Raw genomic sequence first — 21360 nt, forward strand, 5'->3', positions numbered from 1 at the left:
CCTTCCCCATTTGATTGTCATTAACCAGGAACAAACAGAGTGAGAAAAATGTCACTTCGATCAAGTATATGCTGGAAAGGAAAATATTATATGGAATCAACCAGCAGTCAATAGTACAACGAAACGACCTATGAAAAAGAAACTTTGGATAAATCAGTGTGACAACAACAATAATTATACAAAAGGACATTTCGTTTTTTTTTAACTCTAGTCTAACACGCGGACGCACATATACATTCACACGATCACACTACCACACGTACGTATTCACACATCGTCTACTAAAGACGGAATATGCAGAGCTTGTAGATTAATGGATTTACCATAGACGTCTTATTGTCGATGAGTACGTCGTTACTACTGGAAAAAAATTATGTCTTAATGAGATAAAAAAGCAAACATAAAATTTAATCCCTAATAGATATGAGGTACAATCACCCAAGGTAAGACTTGATACTCGAATGGACATTTTGTTTGCAGAAACAATTCCATGAAAAACGGAATTCCGTAAACTAAAAGGAGAAACAAAAGTGGTAAAAGCACATACGTTAATTAGCTCTCCCTCGACGTACGCCACATCACGCCTCACTTTCCAGCTAGTAGTATATACTCCGGTAACCGGCTTTGCTCAACACGTGGACCTGAGGAACGCTCACTGCTCAACACGTGGAAGCACGAGAAAACAACAAGTCGGGCGCACCGAACGGGCGTGGGCATGCGCAACAGCGCAGGAAAAAGGAGACGTGGCCTGCTTTGCTTCAGGTGAAATGGTGAGGTGCGGTACATGTTCCACGTGGGTGCGACATCATTAATTATTTCTCTCAATTCGTTAGTAAAAAGAATTAAATCCAGAGTAAAAGGTTAAACATTTTTTTAGAGAGAGATCAAGTTGTTGTACATGTTAGAAAACTGATGATCCACGTAAAGGCAACCGCTAAGTAGTTGTACATCGAGCAATTACTTGATGGTTATTCATGTCTATTCATCAATAGACATCTATCTGTAAGTGGTGTCTCCTAAATGAACACCTCTTCAGCATGTATATATCAATGAAAGGTTAATTAAAAAAGAGTTCAAATTTATTATGTTTGTCTACCATTACATTGCAATATAATTACTCTCAAGACGTTATCAGCATGACCATTATTATATAATTACAACTTATCAACTTCATATTAGGGTCATACAATCTTATATACTGCTGACTTAATTTAATTGCAACCGAACTTTCGCAGATCGAAAATGCTAAGAGGATTTTCAAGTACTAACTGCAGTGGAGAAGCTGTGTGATATGCTGTTGGTCACAATTGAATTAAGTCGGCAGCATGTAAGACTGTATAACTCTAACATGAAGTTGGTAAGTTGCAATTATGTAATAATAGTCGTGCGATGAACTTGACTCTCTTGATGAGAAATTCAGCCAAATCATTTTGAGTATAAACGTATGGTATTGAATGTTACACTTGAATTCCTAGGGCCATACAATAATCATTGAAGGCATGTGACGTGAATTCAGTCACATTATCCATTCGAATGGATTGTATACTTTGTTCAGGATAATGTGCTCGTCATTAATAATTTGAGCAAATATTTTGGTAAATGTATGGTTTCATGTGGATAAAAGACACACATGTGACCATCGTGTAAATGCATTAATGAGAACCATGAAATACCTGAGTAGTCCAGTTAATTGTTGGATTGGATCACATATATCGTCTTGAATGCGTTGAAGGAATTTTAATGGTTCAACTCAGATTTTAAGATAAGAGGGCATTAAAATCAGTTTTGCTGTGGTGCATGCAGTGCACACAAAATCCAAAGATTGTGGAAATTTGGTAGTATTTATATCATAACCAATTGAATTGCTGATAATTTTTCACATCATCCCAACGCCGGGATGACCAAGGCGATCATGCCATATTTGGAATGTGTCTACATTCTGAAAAATTACATTATACGTAACATATGGTACGGGTTTGATGTATGTATAGTACAATCATGAAAATACAGAGAGAATTTTCTCTATTATTTGTTTGGTATATCTGTTATTTTTGGTAATAAGGAGATATTCTTCTTTGTTATCATCATGGGTTTCGATATGGAAATCATTTTGACGGATATCTCTATAACCTAGTAGAGTACGAGTTGAATTGAGATGCAATAGTGCATCGTCGATTGTGATTTGAGTACCCATAAGGAGTGTGATTATGGCGCGACCAGATCCAACAATCATAGCATCACGTCTAGCGATTGTCATAATATTTCCTTTACTCTTTTTAAGAGATTGCAAATATTTAGTTTCCCTAAATATAGAGTTAGTGGTACAGCTATCCATAAAGCACATTTTCTCTTCCATCGGATTGTCTCCTATAGACATCTATATATAGAAAAGGAGAATTTTAAAGTGAAATTCTTCATAGATATATAGAATACATACAACTTTATTGAGTATCAATGTAGTGATACATTATTGGAATATACAATATAGTATAATATGACAACAACCTATTACAGCAATATGTAGGACATAGATATAATAATATATAATTAATTGGAAGACTAATTGAGGTCTCAAAAAAGTTGTTGAAGCAAATTCCATGATCATATTGTCGGTGCTCTCAAGGTCCTCTTACTGTTGCAGAGTGATGTCATTGTCCGGTTCTAGAGGAACACTTTGGGAACAACTGGCCTGCCTGGTGGTGTCAGGTTGAAGATTGAAATGCGTTTCAAATCCTTTCACCTTGAGCTAGTCGGCTTCATCCAACGGACTTGAGATAGAGATCAATCGAGTGTTTTGGGGTGCGTCATTTCTTAGTTGTATGGCTGTAGCAACCACACTTACAATAAATGTCAGAGTTGTCTTTGTTGTTCTTGGAAATACCCTTCCTCTTGTTGTGTATGTGGAATTTCTGCTTGTTGTTGCGATTCTTCTTGCCTTTGGAGTTCTTTGAGCGGCGGTTGTTGCCATCGAACTTCTTGGTATTCTGAATATTAGAGTTAACTTCAAGTAAATGAGCAGTGTCTATTGGGCGCTGATGATGGTTCTTCAAAAGAGGTTTATCGTGCTTTTCAGCCTGAAGTAAAGTGTGAATTAATTCAAAATAGTGCTGGTAATTCCTAGCACGGTATTGTTGTTGCAATACCCTATGGGTAGGAAGCATTGTAGACAAAGTTTTTTTCAATTTTCTCCGTATATGTGGGACCTTTGTCATAAAATAGAAACCTAGAGCAGATTTTGTGAACAATATAGTTGTATTCTGCAATGGACTTAAAGTCTTGGAGGCGAATGTTGGACCACTCGTGTTGTGCTTTAGGCAGTATGACTGCCTTTTGTTGTTCATAACGCTCTTTGAGCGAGTTCCATAAATCATATGGATTTTCATCCATCAAGTATTCAGATTTTAAATCTAAATGAAGATGGTGTCTTATGTAGTATAGAGTCTCATACTTGATTTGATCTTGAAATGACGGATCTCCTACTTGAGAAGGATTAATCATTGTTATGAGTCTGTGGGACGATAGACTTATCTTCATGTCCATCGCCCAAGTTAGATAGTTTTTGCCATCTAACCCGAGTCTATCAAACTCAACGTTGGACATTTTGTCCTACAAAATGACCAATGATTGAATGAATTTACACTCTGGGTAAATTCAAGAATCATTGTAATGTTGTAATAATGCAAAATTTGTAAAGTCAAGCTGAGACTTAAATTACATAGTGTAGATCTTAAATTATGTAGCTAACACGTTGAAGATAATCACCAAAATAGTGTAGATCTTGCAGTAATAAGAGGCATAATCTGATAATGGTAGTAGATGCCTAGAATTCTTCTACCTTGTATTATGCGAAATTGAATATTTAGAGGGACACTTTAATTAAGTGTTGTGTGCTTATATGAAGCAATTGCGGGCTTAATTGTAAATGTACGTGTAGAATGTAAACTTTGCAATAAAAAAATTAATTGCAAAATAAACAAAGATTGCTAAGTAAACTGTATATTATAGGGATTTCTTGAAGCAAAAACATTGAAAAATACACAATATTCCAGAAAAATAGGGTCTAGAATATGAAATTACAACAGTAAACCACACGATGTGCAATTATTGTAAACATCCAGGGACTAAACATGAAAAGTACTTAATACACAGTATTGAACATCTTGCAATATATTAGAACCCAAGGGGTTTTCTGCAAAATGGACTTAGGCTTGGTTTAGGGCGCTGGTGCAAAGGGGGCCGAGGCAACCTGGGATGCAACCCAGGTGACCTTTTGACCCATGCGGCAGGGCGCGGGGAAGGAAGACAGGCCACGGCGTGGGCCAGGGCCTTGACGGCCTTTTGGCCAGCCCAGGTAGGCGGTAGTGCGTGGGCGTATAAGAGCGGCTCGGTGGGGCGGTTAGGGTTACGCCTCGCCCTGCCCATCACGCTTTGCCTGCTAGCACCGTGACACCGCCTCGTCTGCCTCGCCTCTACTCCGTCGTGCCACCGCGCCTCTCAGCGCGGCGTGTACTCCTCCTCCTCGTCGGAGGAGGTCGGGTCGCCACTGCCACCATTGATGTGGGCCCCGAAGCGAAGGCCCGAGGATGGCAGGTTCCAAGATCCTAGGCGGAGGTCAGGTCGGCGGTTCGCTGCCGCTACTGCGACGTGACGGAGGATGCAGCGAGCCAGAGCCGAAGACAAGAAGTCGAGGCGGCGTTGATGTTGTCTGAAGTGGATCTGGCCACCAGGTCAGTAAAGAAGGGGGGTAACCCACAGCGAGCCACCATCGTACCGCCTAGGTGGGTCGAGGGCGTTGGTGTGACGTCGTTGGTCGCTGGCGGGACTCGCGCCAAAGCGGGTGCACCGCTGTTGCAGCGATGCAGCTAGGGCAACTCAGCCACCATTGTATACATACTAATCTCACCAACACAGCATATATGAATGGACCCACACAGGAAACTGAGGATCTACGTGGGGTATAGCTCTCTGTCGATCGTAAAATACCTTGAGCCCTTAACAGGGGACATATTTACAACATGGTACGCTGACTGCATATTTGATGAGGATCATTTTCCGGTATTAGAGGGAGATTTCAAGTACTAGAAAGATTGTCAGGAAATCAATTGGAATGCCACATACATTTTCTCCATAGATTCATGTACTCAAGAATCTGAACTCCAAGTTCAGAGTATCATAAATTTATAACATATTGCAAATAACATGTTAAACACATTTACTGACAACAAAGGTATCACCAAATCCTACATTCCTGCTAGAAATGTGCCGAAAAGAGTGATGGTACCAAACAAAATCACTCAACCATCTAATCAAAATAAGAGGGGGAGAAGTACGGTTACAAAGGATAAAGCTTTTTGCAACCACCACAGAAACAGAGGAATCCCTCCTCCAAAACAGTAAATACAAATCAACATCAAGTTAAACGACACCCAAGGTCTATGGATACTATACATCCAGTGGATGATCAACATCCACATCCCAGCTCAAGTATGCACACAAATATTGATGCTGGGACATTGGCACACCTCGACTCTATCGTAATAGAAAATCATGATGATTCAGAAAGGGTGGATGAAATTTTCATCAATTATATTGATTCTGAAAAATTATTTGACCGAAAGACCACAATTATCGACACTTACTTCTCCTCAAAGATTGTAAATGACCTTCACAATGATCCAGATCTCAAGACCATGGCAGAGTGTCGCAAGCGCTCGGACTGGACACGATGGAAGGATGCAATCCAGGCAGAATTCTGCTCGCTCTCCAAAAGAGAGGTATTCACATTAGTAATACCTACTCCTCACAACATCTTCTATTTGGGATACAAGTGGGTTTTCGTCCGCAAACAGAACAAAAATAATGAGGTGGTGAGATATAAAGCGAGGCATGTAGCACACGGGTTCACGCAGAGACCCGATATTGATTTCAATGAGACTTATTCTCCAGTAATGAACGGAATCAAGTTCCGATATCTGATTTCATTGGCAGTTCAAAATCATCTATCTATGCAGTTGATGGATATAGTGACTGCATACCTATATTGGTCACTTGATTCGAAATATATATGGAAGTCCCTAGACATTCCGAATCCAAATGCAAACCGCAACATGTATTATGTAAAGCTTAAAAATTCACTATATGACTTAAAGCAGTCGGGAAGAATGTGGTATAGCCGACTAAAAAAGTTCCTTCTACATAAAGGGTACTCCAACAATGATGATTGTCCATGTGTTTTCATAAAGAAATCCTCAATAAGATTTTGCGTCATCTCTGTATATGTTGATAATCTAAATATCATTAGAAACATAGAAGATATAGATGAAGCATACAATCATCTTAAGACAGAATTTGAAATGAAGGATTTGGGTAAAACTAAATTTTACTTGTGTATACAACTCGAGCATCTTCCTTCAGGTATTCTAGTACACCAAGTCGTATATACCCAGAAAATATTAGAGAAATTCAATATGGATAAATCATATCCATCCAAGACTCTTATGGTTGTTCGATCTCTTGATATGGACAAAGATCAATTTAGCCCACGGAAGGAAGGAGAAGCGATAGTTGGACCTGAGGTTCCATATCTTAGTGCCATTTGAGCACTTATGTATCTTCCAAATTGCACCATGCCTAATATCGCATTTGCAGTGAACTTACTAACTAGGCATAGCGCTGTCCTAACTAAACATCATTGGGCGGGAGTCAAGAATATCTTTTGATATCTCCAAGGCACTATAGATCTTGGTCTTTTCTTTAAAAGAAAACAAGATATGAATATAATTGGATACAGTGACGTTAGCTACTTATCAGATCCCCATAGTACTAGATCACAGACAGGTTTCGTGTTCTTATATGGTGGAACAACCATTTCATGGAAGTCTTCAAACACAGTCTCTAGTGGTTACATCCACAAATCATTCTGAAATAATTGCATTACATAAAGCATCACGTGAATACGTATGGCTTTGCAGAATCATCAACCACATACAACAATCATGTGGTATTTGTTCCATTGGATCACCAAACATTATCTATGAAGATTATTCTGTATATATTGCTCAAATGCAAACATGTTACATAAAGAGCAATATAACCAAACATATTGCCCCTAAATTGTTCTATCCTCATGAATTGCAAAATAATAGGGAGATAGAAATCTTGTAAACTAAATTATGTGATAATCTCACTGATTTATTCACTAAGTCTTTACCAACTTCCGTATTCTAAAAATATGTTTATGGTATTGGTATGTGACGACTTCGAGATTTACAAGGATCAGGAGAGTCTCCTCTTGAATTTTAATCTTTGATATATCATATTGTACTCTTTTTACTCTATGAGTTTTACTTACAAAGTTTCTCATAACTGATTTTTAATGAGACAATATCTACACATGGACATATGTCATATCTCCTATTTTTCCTACCGGGGTTTTTAAAGGAGGTATATAAGACATACCTATTGTTCTCTAAAATCGCTTATGGGTTTTTCCTTTTAAAAGGTTTTCTTATATGAGTTTACAAAGAGTCAATAATCAGTATATGTTGTATCATTTTCTCCTTATTTTCTCACTGGATTTAAAAAGAGTTTTAACAGTATATCACTACTACTCTCCTCATACTTTTCCCACAGGGTTTTTGGAGGAGCTTTCAAGATTATATGTACATGGACTCGATCAAGTGAGAGTGTTAGAAAACAAATGATACACATCAAGGCAACCACCAAGCAGTTGCACATCGAGCAACTGCCCGATGGTTGTTCTTGTCCATTTGTCTATAGACATTCGTTCGGGAGGGATGTCTCCCGAACGGACACCTCTTGAGCATGTATATATATCAATAAAGAATGAGTTTGAATCTATTGTGTTTGTCTACCAATACATCGCAATGCAATCACTCTCAAGAGTACATACTCAAGCACGTGCCCCTCCCCTAGGCTTTCCCTATCGCCAACAGTCGGTCCTCCTCCTTCTCTAGCAACCTCGTGGGTAGCCAGGAGTGGAGACCAAACATTATCCTTGATCTGTATAATATTGGTAATATTAGGTATAAGTTGAGTTCCTATGTGGAGAAGTTGCCCTTATGGTGGGAATAAAGTCGAAGGCACAATAGAAGTTGCCCTTGTGGTGGGAATAAAGTCGAAGGCGCAATAGCTCCGGTGCCTCCCCTCAGTCATCTTTCTCGCCGTCATCGTCATGCTTGTCCATGGCCTTGTCGTTGTCAAGCTTGCTGCCGACCTTGTCAGCGTCGCACTCGTTACCGACCCCTAGGTTAGTGAGCTCGATGGTGATCATGTTGTCATTGCGTTCATCAATGCGCCCCATCATCGTCAACCTCCTTGATGCTGCCAGATTCGATGGACCTCTGGATCTCATGAGTACTCCAGCAGCCCCCATCGTCTTCCTCGTACATCCCCTGTCGCACTTCAGTCGGTCGGCTGCCACCGCCTTCATCCATCACCCAAGCTACCAACCCTGTCCTCTGCTCTTCACACCAGATCTGGAGGGTTTCCCTCATCATGTTGCAAAGATAGAACGACAATATCCACGTCGTCGCTTTCTTGCCCTATTCCAGAGTCCCTGTGAGCAAGGATGGGAAAATGGTAGCTTGTTGCAAAATCAACTCAACACTGCAAATGTGCATTGCAGCAAGGTAGCCTGGTCCGTGACCGCAACCTTGAAAACCTGTAATTGCAGAAGTGGCCATGCTGATGCCTTCGTTCAGGTTGAGTGCTGACCGCCGTCAGTGTTCCTCGGATTTAACAATGACTTGCATGTTCAAAATTGTTTGAATCCAATGATGCTCAATATATATATATATATATATATATATATATATATATATATATATATATATATATATATATATATATATATATGTATACATATGTATATATGTATACATATGTATATATGTATACATATGTATATATGTATACATATGTATATATGTATACATATGTATATATGTATACATATATATATATGTATACATATATGTATATATGTATATATGTATATATGTATATATATATATGTATGTATATATATATATATGTATGTATATATATATATATGTATGTATATATATATATGTATGTATATATATATATATGTATATATATATATATGTATATATATATATGTATATATGTATATATGTATATGTATATATATATGTATATGTATATATGTATGTATGTATGTATGTATGTATGTATGTATGTATAGAGAGAGAGGGAGAGAGAGAGACTAGCAGTAGGGTGAGCAAGTAAGCAGGCTGCAGGCATGTTGACCGAATAGAAACTAATACTCCCTTCGTTCAGATACAGTAAACGTATTTTTTTTTGAAAAAATCAAGTTTTATGAACGTTGATTAATATTTAATTAAATTATAAGAATATCTAGTGTATATAAATTATACAACTAGGTTTATAATTTAAAATAATTTCACATTATATATGTTTTATAAATATAAACGATATATTTTGTGAGAAAATCTTAATCAAAATTCAACGTCAAAGACCGAGCTTAAAATAAATCCACCTATTATTTCTGAAGAGAGGGAGTATTACTCCTCTATTAGTCAAAGCGTCCCTCCTCGCCATGCCGGAAGATATGCACGGCAGCTGCATCCAGGAGAACACCTCCCATCCTCATCGAAAGCTTCATCAGCTCCCTCTCAAAAAAAAAAAGAAGGAAAGATTCATCAGCTACAAGCATTTCCTCGAGCTCACGTGGCACCTATCAAGCCGACCGACAAGCAGTCATTACTGCAACACTCACAATCACCTTAGCAATCGATGCAAATGGAGAAGGTTGCAATTAGCAAAAGCGTATGCATGCATGGAGATGGTTTGGTCAATCTCGTTGTAGCCATACATGTGTTGTCTCGCAAAGCTAAATTGTACATCCACACAAAAATGGAAGCTTCTCCCCCTTTTGCTTGAAAAATTTACACAAACAAGAAAAGGCCAATACTGGAAATGATCTATTGGTCATCCACCCAGCAATAGCACAATTAGTGGACTTTTGAGAAATACAATATGCATTAGTCAATGTCACAACAATCATGCTCCAAAAGACGTTTCGTTTACACATGAATTTCCCCAAGAGAAAACTCCAGGAACACCAAAAGGAAACAGAAAAAAAAAAAAAGAGAAGTGGTAAAAGTACAAACGTTTGTATGCCCTCCATCGACATCTCAGGTACGTATCTTGCATGTCCCAGTCATTGTACATTGACACACACACACACATGCCACCTCACTCTCGTGCGCTGCATGCCATCATGCACGTACATGCATCCATGCTTGTGCGTCTGATCCTGCACGCCATGCGGCCTTATAACTTGAAACCAAGGATGTGCGGCGTGCCGGTGAACTTGAGCCACGTCGCGCCGTCGATGAACGGCCCGGCGGTGAACTGCTGGGCCTCGTTCCGGCCGATGACACGGAACCCAGGCCAGTTGACCCTCTTGCTGGTGCCGGCACCGGGGCCGCGGTTGTTGTACTCCGCGTAGTAGAGCGTCTTGAGCGCGAAGTCACGGTCCCAGGGCATGTACCCTTCGGGCTTGATGAAATCGGCTATGGTGCTCTCCATGATGACGAGGCGCGAGTACTCCTTCCACGGGCGGCCGAGGTAGGAGGGGATCTTGAAGCGGTCGGGGAAGAGTTTCTGGTCCGGCACGAGGCGGCAGTTCTGGATGACGAGCCCGGACTTCATGTTGGGGTCTGTGCGCCCGTGCGCGGTCACCGAGTTCTGCTGGTTGTCCATGGGCCGCCGCGTGATGATGAGGCAGTTCTGGAAAACGGCGGCCGAGTTGCCGAAGATGAAGTCGATGGTGCCGGAGATGACGCAGTTGCGGAAGAACTGGCGCCGGGCGTGCACGTACAGCGTGTCCTGGAACGCGTCAAACCGGCAGTTGTAGAACGCCGCGAGGTCGCCCTGCACGCGGAGCGCCACCGCCTGGTGCCTCTCCGCGCCGGCCGTGTTGTGGAACCCCATGTTCTTGCAGATGAACCCGGACGCCTCAATGGCTGCGAATTAAACCCAATCAAACGAAGTGAAACAGTTGTCACATACGTGTGCATTCGTGTAAGTGGTAAAGAAGAGTTGGAGGGTGTAAGAATCGGTCGCTCACAGAAGGTGGCGGTCTTCATGGTGGTGATGCCGTCGGCGAAGCTCTTGCGGCCGGTGACGCGGCTGCGCTTAGGCCCATCGCCGTACATGAAGATGTTGACCTTGTCCTTGGGGATCATGACGATCTCGTCGTAGAGGCCGGCCTTGACGTAGATGACGTACCTTCCCTGGTGGCCCTTGGGCATGGCGTTCACGGCCTCCTGGATGGACTTGAATTGGCCGGTGCCGTCCTTGGCCACAACCGCGTTTGGCTGTGGACGGTTGCGGTCGCCTGAGGCCAGCAGTTTCCTTTCCGGCGACCGCATCCACACGGGCCAGCCCTGTTCGTCCTGCTCAGACAGGAGGCGGCGGCGCGAGTCCTTCTTGAACATGTCGAGGTCGAGCTTCTTGAAGATGGCGCCGAGGCTGTTGGTGATGGCGAGCGCGTTACTGCTAAGCTCGGTGGCGTTGCGCAGCACGTGCTGCATGTCGGCCTTGAGCTTCTCGTCGGTGAAGCCGTCGGCGCAGGTGTCGATGAATGTCATGACGCCGGTGAGCCAGTGCTCGAGGTCGTCGGAGCGGCTGAAGAGAACCTTGACGTCGCCACCGGCCATCTCGACCATGCCCTTGAGGTCGTCGACCGAGTCGTCGAGGAGCTTCTTGCAGTCTTCGCGCGCGCTCTCCGTCATGGGGTCGCTCGACTTGCCCTCGCCGATGGTCTGGGACCTCTCGTACGCCGACTTGACTGACTCGAGCGCCACCTTGGCGACCGAATGGAAGACCTCGCGCGGGTTCTCGGTGCCATTGGCGGCCTGGGTGAGCGTCTTCTCGCACGACTCCTTGTACAGCGTGGGAGCGCACAGGGACTTGACGGACTTGCCGGAGGTGGCCAGGTTGGCCTCCCCTGGGACGGTGAAGTTGTCGCCGGCCTTGTTGCCAGAGCGGGTCACGGTGGCGACCACGCCGACGACGACCGCGACAACGAGGATCGCCGACAGGCCGCCCAGGAGAAACTTCTGTGCCATCTTGGCCGCAAGGTTGTCATGGCATCGGAGAGGAAGCCAATTTATAGCCTCAGGGATGACCTTGGGAACGAAATGGTTGCGCACGGACGTGGATGGTGTGGCCGTTGCTTGAGTGGCCAGCCGTGTTCGTTGGCGGTCGTTATTTTTTTGACCTGTAGAAGTGCATCGTCTATTTGGGGAAAAAATTATCAGCTGTCGTGCTGCACAGCCTGAATCTTTGGGGTCTTTGGCCCTGGTCAATGGGATTGATTCTGGGTTTGTGCATTTTTGGGTGCTTCTTATCTGTTTCTTTGCTGACCATTGTCTAGTAGTTTTCTAAAATAGGTTATTCTCCTTTTGGGGGACAACGGCATTATGATTAGAAATCAACCTATGGTCCTGTATAGTGTATACAATACTACAGAGTGAAAAGCATACATGTGTAGTCCATCCAACACCTGACAAGTGAGAACCATTTGTATAGGAGCCAAGCTTTTAGCTCACAGCTCAAAGTGTTAACCATGGCTAACAAAATCTATTATCTTAGTATACGGGGAAGAAAAAAAAAGGAGCCTCCACGTTAATCCTCAAGGACTACAAATTCCCACATTAATCGAAGAAAATGAAAAATATCTACACCATGTATAACTTTACGTCAGAAAGAAGGACGGTTCGGATTGGAGATACGAATTGGAAATTGAACCGAAAACGTCAGAAAGCACGGCTCGGATTGGATATACCAATTGGAAATTGAACCGAAAGCACAGGTCGGATTGGTCTCCAAAACTTTATGTCAGAAAGCAGATAGATATTTAAATATTATAGGCATCTTCGTATCCTTAATAGATTCATCATCAATAGCTTATCATGACAATAAATATGGTATCACGAAAGACCAGAACAATACACGCAGACCCAAATTTTGGAGTTCGATCGACAAGTACGGACACAGATCCAAAATTTTGTCACCAATTGCTGAGGCTACAACTCGTGGACCACTACCACTTGGTTTGCAACTCGCCTGATTGGTATGCTCCATGCCCATGCCTTCTTCTTGGCCGTTACTATATTGACATCAGCATATTACATATCATCAAATTAATTTTGTTCTCAAAGTTAACCTGACAGATCCAAAACTCGCGTACCACTTTCACCTTGGTTTGCATCTTGCTGATTGGTATGCTCCATGCCCATACCTTCTTCATGCACTATATTGACATACGCATATTACATATCATCAAATTAATTTTGTTCTCAAAGTAAACCTGATAGAATTCAAATTTTCTTTCACCTTGGTTTGCATCTTGTTCACTAACTAATGGCATACATAACAAGAAATAATCGGCAAGATTAACAAAGGCTAGGAGCAGTACCCTTTACTTCTGACGAGCAAGCATAGGTGATGTCCCTGATAGGAGTGGCCACTGCGAAGAGCAGCGAGAGGGCGAGAAGAGGAAGAAGCAACGCCATCTTTTCTGAAAGCTTCCTTCCTCCGCTCCTTGAGGTGGCTGTGGCCTGTAGCTCTCTATACCCATAACCCCGGCCACCTTGCGGCCTTTTTTATAGAGATTTCGAGCGCCCCATCGGTAGCTTTCAGCAGTTGAAATGACCTGCTTTTAATCCAGTCCAACCACTTGACTACTACTGCTATAACTGCTTATTTCTGCCGAGGCCGTACCAGATTCGGGCATCATTTTTCCCCTTCCTTCTCTTCTTTTTTTACCATCCAATTGTCGCTAGTTTCTTTATAATGTGTCAAGTACATCACTCGTGACTGGTTCGCAACATAACTAGTGCGAAGGAATGATAGATATATAACTATACTAATGCGAAAAATAATCTCAACCTTTTTTGGGGAAAAAAAGAATCTCAATAATGTAGTAACACCGTTCAAGCAAGATAGTCTGCGCCATGAAGAACGCCGGGAGGAATATGTCCGCTCTAGCAGAGTAGATGCGGTCTTCGGGTAGGCATGTGATGAGAGGGTCAGTAATGGGCTTTCCTTGTGACTGCTCTATTTTTGTATGGGCCAGCCTACCAAATATATGGCCCAAAGTGATGCTTCGCCCGCTGAAACTGTCTCGTCCGGTAGGGATGGCGGCGGCGGCGGCAACGTCGGCAAGGCCGAACCCCTGACTTGTGGGCATTGGCGATGCTCGCTGTGGCTCTGTTGTTGGCAGCCGGCCAGCTGCCGCCCTTCTCTACAATATCTGAGGTAAACTTTATCCTTCTTGATGTGTAACTTTCTGCACAATCTGAGTTTCCTCATGATCGTCTGTCTTCATCTGTGTGCATGTTGAATAGTACTCTCTTTACTTTGGGTTACTTTCGGTTTCCTAGTTTGTTTATTCAGACAGGAGGCTAATTACAGTGGTGAGAGCTCATGGTTTCCATCGATTTGAAGCAGAAGCAGCCAAGGAGATCAAATATTTCGTCGTGGGAATTGGGGTGTTATAAAATTTCCAGAGCTGCCATTAGTGCAAGCACAATACAGCGAAACTTTTCTTCATAATCCTGATCGTTACAGAGGGAAGAAAAAAAAGCACTTCTTCGGGCCAGGCTGGGCCATACCACACTACAACACATTTCTGTTGCTCATCGGAGTGTCGCAGGGCTCACCTCGCCTAACACCGCCCTCGGTATCTACACCCGTCGCGCCGGAGCTAGAGACGCTAAAGGCTAAGCAGATCAACCATGGTGTAGCTGCAGCTGCAGCAGCCGCGAGTACGCGCCGTCGGGACGCGACACGAGGTCCCCGTGGCTGCCCTGCTCCACCACGCGCCCGTCCTGCACCACGGCGATCGAGTCCACGCCCCGGATCGTCGACAGCCTGTGCGCGACCAGCACCGCGGTGCGGCCCTTCATGATGCGCTCCAGCGCCTCCTGCAGCACGCACTCGGACTCGGCGTCCAGGGCGCTCGTCGCTTCGTCCAGCAGGAGCACGGCGGGGTCCTTGAGCACCGTGCGCGCGATGGCGATGCGCTGCTTCTGGCCGCCCGAGAGCTGCACCCCGCGCTCGCCGACAGGGGTCTTGTACCCGTCCGGGAGCGCGCTGACGAAGCCATGCACGTTGGCCACCTTGGCGGCCTCGATGACCTCCTCCTCCGTCGCGCCGTCCTTGCCGTAGGCGATGTTCTCCAGGATGCTGGTGGCGAACAGCACGGGCTCCTGCTGCACCAGGCCGATCTTGAGGCGCAGAGACTTCAAGTTGAGCCTCCGGATGTCCTTGCCGTCGATCATAACCTTACCGGCGATGGGGTCGTAGAAACGCTCGATGAGAGCAATGACAGTGCTCTTCCCTGACCCGCTCGCTCCAACGAGCGCCTGGCTCTGTCCAGCTCGGATCCTCAGGCTGAAGTCCTTGAAGACCATCACGTCGGGACGCGTCGGGTACGCGAAGTCGACATGGCGGAAGTCAATCTCGCCACGGATCGACTCCACCTGCTCGGCGTCCGGCTCATCCGGGTCGATGCGCGTCCTGTTGTTGAGGATGGAGAACACGGACCGGATGGACTCGCCGCCACGGACGATCTCCGGCGCGAGGCTGACGGTCTCGGCGACGGAGTTGGCGGTGATGACGAGCACGACGAAGACCTTGATGACCTTGGAGAAGGTGGATACGTGGGAGCGGACGAGGTGCGCGCCGAACCAGAGGATGAGCGCCTCGGAGGCGTACAGCGAGAGCTGCGAGAGGCCGAAGAGCGCCCCTGAGATCTGGCTGCGGCGCAGGCTGTGCATCTGCGGGACGCGAAGCTCGCTGCAGAAGAGGGACAGGATCTTGTCCTGCGCGTTGAAGGCCGCCACGGTGCGGATGTTGCTGACGCCCTCCCCGGCGATCATGCTCGTCTTGGCGTGCGCCTTGGCGGTGTCGCCCGCGAAGCCCTTCATGGACAGTTGCTGCCACCAGACAAATCATTAGTGTCAGTCATCGCCGCTCGACATTCACAAAGCTCCACGTCACGTAATCATTTCAACGTAGAACACACATGCGAAGTGCACGCCTTAAAAAGGTTGTACTAGTGAGTAGTGAGTAGTGCCGTTGTCTGAAAGAGCTGGCGGGCCATGGACCATGGCCACTGAAAGCGAACTGTCTCGTGCACACCGAGCATGCGTCATGCAATCTTTACGAATCACCGCAGGAAATTATTGCTAGCAAGAAGCCACGGGGGTCTGTATGGCCCTGTGGCGCGAAAACGTGAGGCTGGCTGGCGCGGCGTTCTGCGCGACACTGTCCTCGCGGACACGACGCGATCACGGCAACAGGACACGGCCGCAGACGGCGCAGAGCCTGCAAGAGCGCCATGTGCGAGACTGCGATCGTAAAGCCGCTGCCCCCCGTGGAGCAAAGCAAAGCCCCCAGATTCCCGTGCACAAGGCGGCCGTGCAACAGACACTGCCGCAGCCTCGCAGGCCGAGGACGGGACCACAGGCGAAAACCCTATCCATGGCCGCGCCCACGCCGTGCTTTGTTTCATCACTCTAAAATGCACATTTCGAGCAGCAATCAGCAGCTTCCGGCGATAAATGGCGCAGGGCCTAAACGCTATCGGGAGCTTCGTAATAGTTATTTACGGGCACTTGCGGATAAGCCATGGCCGGGAAGGGCGTCATCTTCTTGCGAGGATTAAAGAAGGGGCAGAGAGGAGCAAGCTTGCCAGTGGGCTCACATGCCTCGCACAGTAATTCAGGCCAGTTGCGGCAGTAGCGGCATGGGCCACGGATCCTACCATGACGTGCCCATGAATTCAATGGTGCCCTCTTGTCTCGAACTGATTCGGCAAGCTGCAACGGCTGCCTGAGCCCCGCGCAGGTGAGATCATTGTGCAAAGCACTTAGTTTGGGAGGAAATAGCTAGGTCAATTCACCAAATCCAGCTAAGATTACTGACGGTAAATGCGAGTAAGTGGTGTTGCATTGTTTTACCTGGGCAAAGTTCGCGAGGACGAGGAGAGGGAAGGTGACCAGGATGAGAAGGGCGACCCGCCATTCAATAATGAAGCCCACCACGAAGGACACAAGGAGGGAGGTCATGTTCTGCAGCATGACCGAAATCCGCTCAGCTATGGCCGACTTCACATCTGCAGCGTCAGTGGAAAGGCGTGCTGCCACAAGGCTTGAATTGTTCTCCTCCTGATCGAACCATCCAACATCATTCCTCAAGATCACTGCAAAGAAGTTTGAGACAACCTCAGGTTATCAAATATCAAGTAATGCGCATTGTACAAAGCTGGCGAGAGGGGGAACATGTTAAGGCAACTTGTGAATTCATACCGGCAAGCATCATCCTCCGCACCCTGGTGGTCAGGTTTTCACCCATGATGCTGAAGAAGTAATGCTGAACGAGGTATGCAACAACAGCATACAGTCCGGTGCCAATGTAAATGAACACGTACTCCCTGGTCTTCCTCTCCATTTTGTTGGGGTTCCGGTAATAGAACACTTCGATCATGTTGCTCATCACAATAGCAAACGTCGGGCCGATAAACCCAGACAGGATGGACCCGATAGCACCCAGTATGGTGTAGGGCCACTCTGGTGCATTCAGCTTAAGGAGTTTGAAGAAGTAACCCTTTGGTGCTGGGTACTTTCGGTCATTGTCGGCATTGGAAACCATCTCAATGCGGCCATCTGCACCCGTGCTGTATGAGTAGCTCAAATTCCTCAAACTTCCTGACCTGAGGCTCAATGAACGAGTGGACAGGGAATTGCTCAAGCGGGATGACCGGGACTTGCGGGTTGATGGGCATGCACGGTTTCTGGCTGTCTCTTGGAATCTAATGAGCGTGGCATAAGCTCCTGAGCTTCCTTTGGCAAGGAGCTCATCATGAGTACCGGTCTCAACAACCTGACCTTGCTGGATCACGGCGATCATGTCAACACACCTTATGGTTGATAACCTGTGCGCAACCACAACAGTTGTCCTTCCAACCATCAAGCGGTCAAGGGCTTCTTGAACAATACTCTCTGAACCAGCATCGAGCGCACTGGTGGCCTCATCTAGAAGCAGAATCTTTGGATTCTTCAGCATTGCACGAGCGATGGCAATACGTTGCTTCTGACCACCAGAGAGCTGAAGTCCCCTCTCTCCCACCTGCGTTTCACAAAAGGGGATTGGTCACTTCCATTCAAGAAGTTTGTATAAGTTACCATGAATAAAAGAGTTGCAAGTGTGCTTTGAGGGAAAATTGCAAGTAAATCAAAACATAGTGTTATAAGCCAGTACAAAATATAAGTAGAAGTAGAAGTAGAACCCACATGAGTGTTGTAGCCATTAGGAAGAAGAGCAATGAAGCTATGGGCATTGGCTGAAGTAGCCGCAGCCTCAACCTCAGCCATCGTGGCATCAGGCTTGCCATAAAGAATATTCTCAAGAATTGTAGTTGCAAAAAGTGCAGGTTCCTGATTCACCAAACCAATCTGATCTCTGAGCCACTTCAATTGCAGCGTCTTGATGTCCACATTATCCAGCAAAACTTGCCCTGCAGCAACAACTATGGTCACTTACTAAAACCTAAGCAGAATGACATCAACATCAGGTGTACAATTCATTTGCTTACCCTGATTAGGATCATAAAACCGCTCGATGAGAGCAACAACAGTGCTCTTTCCAGACCCACTGCCACCGACGACCGCTGCAGTTTTGCCAGCAGGAAAGAAGAGCGAAAATTCACGGAAAATCATGACGTCCGGGCGGGAAGGGTAGCTGAAGGACACTTCCTTGAACTCGATATTGCCATGAACTTCATCAAGGCACCTCCCGTCCGCTGTGTCCTGAACTATCGTCGGCCTCTGCCTTATCACCTCCAACAGCTTGTAACCAGCAATCTTCCCTTTGCTGAATGCTCCAAGATTCGAGAACGACTGCCCCAGGCTCCTGCGATCATTAAAAAAGTCACGCATTGGTCATATTTTTCTCACAGGAATAGTGCAGCTGCAGAACAGCAGCGTAAGCTGAAGAACGGTTCAGAGCACTGACAGGCCGCCGACGATCGCCGAGAAAATCGCCGTGAAGGCCTTCCCACCATCCGTCTGCCGGTTCCGGATGAACACGCCCGCGTACCAGAACACCAGCGCCCATGACATACAAGCAATTCCGTAGGTGCAGCCAATGCCAAGCCCTTTGGCCATCCCGGCCTTGTACCCCAGCTTCAGGGTGTTCTGAATCGCCTCCGAGTAGGAGTTCAGGGCCTTGGTCTCCCCCACATAGGAGTAGACCGTCCTCACCTGGGCGATGGCCTACGCAGAAGGTTGAAACTTTGGCATCAAAATTACTCACAAATTTACATCAAAAAGGGGCAGGATATAATCTTTCCTACATTTGAGCTTGTCACCCAAAAACCAGGTGGTCAAGTACAGCATGGGTGGCAAGAGCTATCCCAAGGAAAAGTGCAAAACGACATGAAACGTTAGATCATCCATCGAAAAATGCCGATCGGATCTAACAAGGAAGCTTGAAAGGATCCAAAACGACATCATATTGAAGCCATGTGCCCAGCTACCGCGCTGCATTGGACTCTTTGACCGACCCGAGCTAGAGCCCACACTCCCACAGTTCCCTTCCCCACCCAGCCATCTTGATTTGTAGGAATGGAAAGGAATTTCCAGAAATAGTACGTGCTCCGTGCCCGTATCAGTGGTTGGGACTTGGGAGAAGGGAGATGGTACCTGCTCGGCTATGATTCCGGCATTGGCGTACGAGTCCCGGCTCTTGGAAGTGAGACCGGTGAGCGTGTACGCGTACAGCCCGCCGGCGAAGGCGATACCCGGGATGACGGCGATGCTGAGCAGCGCGAGCCGCCAGGCCGAGACGAACCCGACGACCAGCCCGGCGAGGAACGTCGCGAGGTAGTGGATGAAGTTGCCGACCTGCATCCATTCCATTTCCGTTCGTCACGGTCGTCAGATCTTTAGGCACGCCGGAGCCATGAGCCACCTGTAGTGGAGGGGCAGGATAATGAGTGGGCTGGTCACCTTCTCGCCGATGGCGTCCTGAACGAGGAGAGTGTCGGTGGAGACGCTGAAGACGACGTCGCCGGTGCGCGCGTCGGTGTCGAAGAAGCCCACGTCCTGCCGCAGCACGGCCTCCAGGTACCGCCGCCGCAGCGCACCCACCTGGCGCTCGCCCGTGTACATCCAGCACGCAATCTCTGCACGAAAACGGAGCACAGGCTAAGGCCACGACGCCGCAACACTGGCCGGCAAGAACGAGCGCTGAGAGGCGCGTAAGCCGAGCATGGGGAGGCACCAACCCAAGTACGACGAGGCACAGACCACGAGGCCGAGGTAGACGAAGTAGAGCGAGTACTGGAGCGCACAAAGAAAGCACAGACTAAAGAATCAGTGTTTAGTAATCTCACAGCGGGAGAAGGAAATAGCAAGCATAAAGACGAGAGATTTTCAAGCCGGCATGATGCCGCGAATGAATACGTACCTTGGACACCTCGTCCGTCATGCGGCGGAGATTGTGTTGGTTCTTGCCGAAGCCGTTGACGAGCTCGCCGAAGAGGAGGAAGAACACCGGCATGGCGGCGCCGTGCACCACCGCGCCGGCGCTCCCCGCCGCCATGAGCAGCCAGTCCAGCGGGTCCGCGAAGCTAAACAACTCGTGGAACGCCACGCTCTGCTCCGGCCGCTTCTTCACCGCCTCGCACCCTCCGCCGCTGCAGCTCCCCGCCTCCGCTTTCGTCGCCTCCTCCGCCATTGCCACGCCTCCCCGGCTTTCCCTGACGACACAAGAGCGCCCTCACGGCCTTCGCATTGGACCTAAGAACACACAGAAGCGTGGACTCAAAACTAAAAAGCCGCTCCTACTCTTCCTCCCCTCGAGCAGTTCCCGGCGCCGCTCGCCTTGATCTTATACTGCAGCCGAGCACCACTGTCGCAGTGCGCGGATTGTTTTGGCCGGGGCACTTGGCGTGCTTAAAAACGCTTTTGCGTTTTTTTAAATCTGGTTCTAGAATTTGTTTCCTTTGAGGGAGAGGGAAGTGAGGAGGAGTAGCAGCGAGTTGAGGTTGCGCTCGAGGGGTCAGGTCACGCACGCCTCGGCATCAAATCGCTCCGAGCCCTGGACTGTATCGGTGGTTTCCCGGGCGGTGTGCTTGCCTTGTGCGGTGAGCGTAGCAGCATGGGAGATGCAAAAAATTCATTATTGGCAGAGCACGCGGCTCGCTGCCATTTCGGGGGCTACGTGTCAGTACGAGTAGGATGTAGGGTATTCGTACTCTAGAAGTATAGAACC

General features: G+C 46.7%; 2 protein-coding genes across 2 annotated transcripts; both read right to left on the bottom strand.

Annotated features, from left to right (window-relative positions):
- Positions 1–10341: 10341 nt before the first annotated feature.
- On the bottom strand, positions 10342–12143 carry LOC133889378 (pectinesterase-like). Its single transcript, XM_062329915.1, has 2 exons — positions 11141–12143; positions 10342–11036 (listed from the first exon to the last, which is right to left on the bottom strand). Exons 1-2 carry the CDS (start codon positions 12141–12143, stop codon positions 10342–10344), a joined length of 1698 nt encoding a protein of 565 aa, XP_062185899.1.
- A 2261-nt stretch (positions 12144–14404) lies between these two features.
- LOC133889266 (ABC transporter B family member 19-like) lies at positions 14405–21150 on the bottom strand. Its single transcript, XM_062329777.1, has 10 exons — positions 20554–21150; positions 20372–20426; positions 20094–20269; positions 19788–19988; positions 19099–19358; positions 18680–18996; positions 18378–18601; positions 17394–18213; positions 17046–17287; positions 14405–16019 (listed from the first exon to the last, which is right to left on the bottom strand). The coding sequence occupies exons 1-10, from the start codon at positions 20821–20823 to the stop codon at positions 14811–14813; spliced, it is 3774 nt and encodes a 1257-aa protein (XP_062185761.1). The 5' UTR covers positions 20824–21150; the 3' UTR covers positions 14405–14810.
- Positions 21151–21360: the final 210 nt, after the last annotated feature.

Source organism: Phragmites australis, chromosome 13, assembly GCF_958298935.1.
Source record: "Phragmites australis chromosome 13, lpPhrAust1.1, whole genome shotgun sequence".
Taxonomy (NCBI): Eukaryota; Viridiplantae; Streptophyta; class Magnoliopsida; order Poales; family Poaceae; genus Phragmites; species Phragmites australis.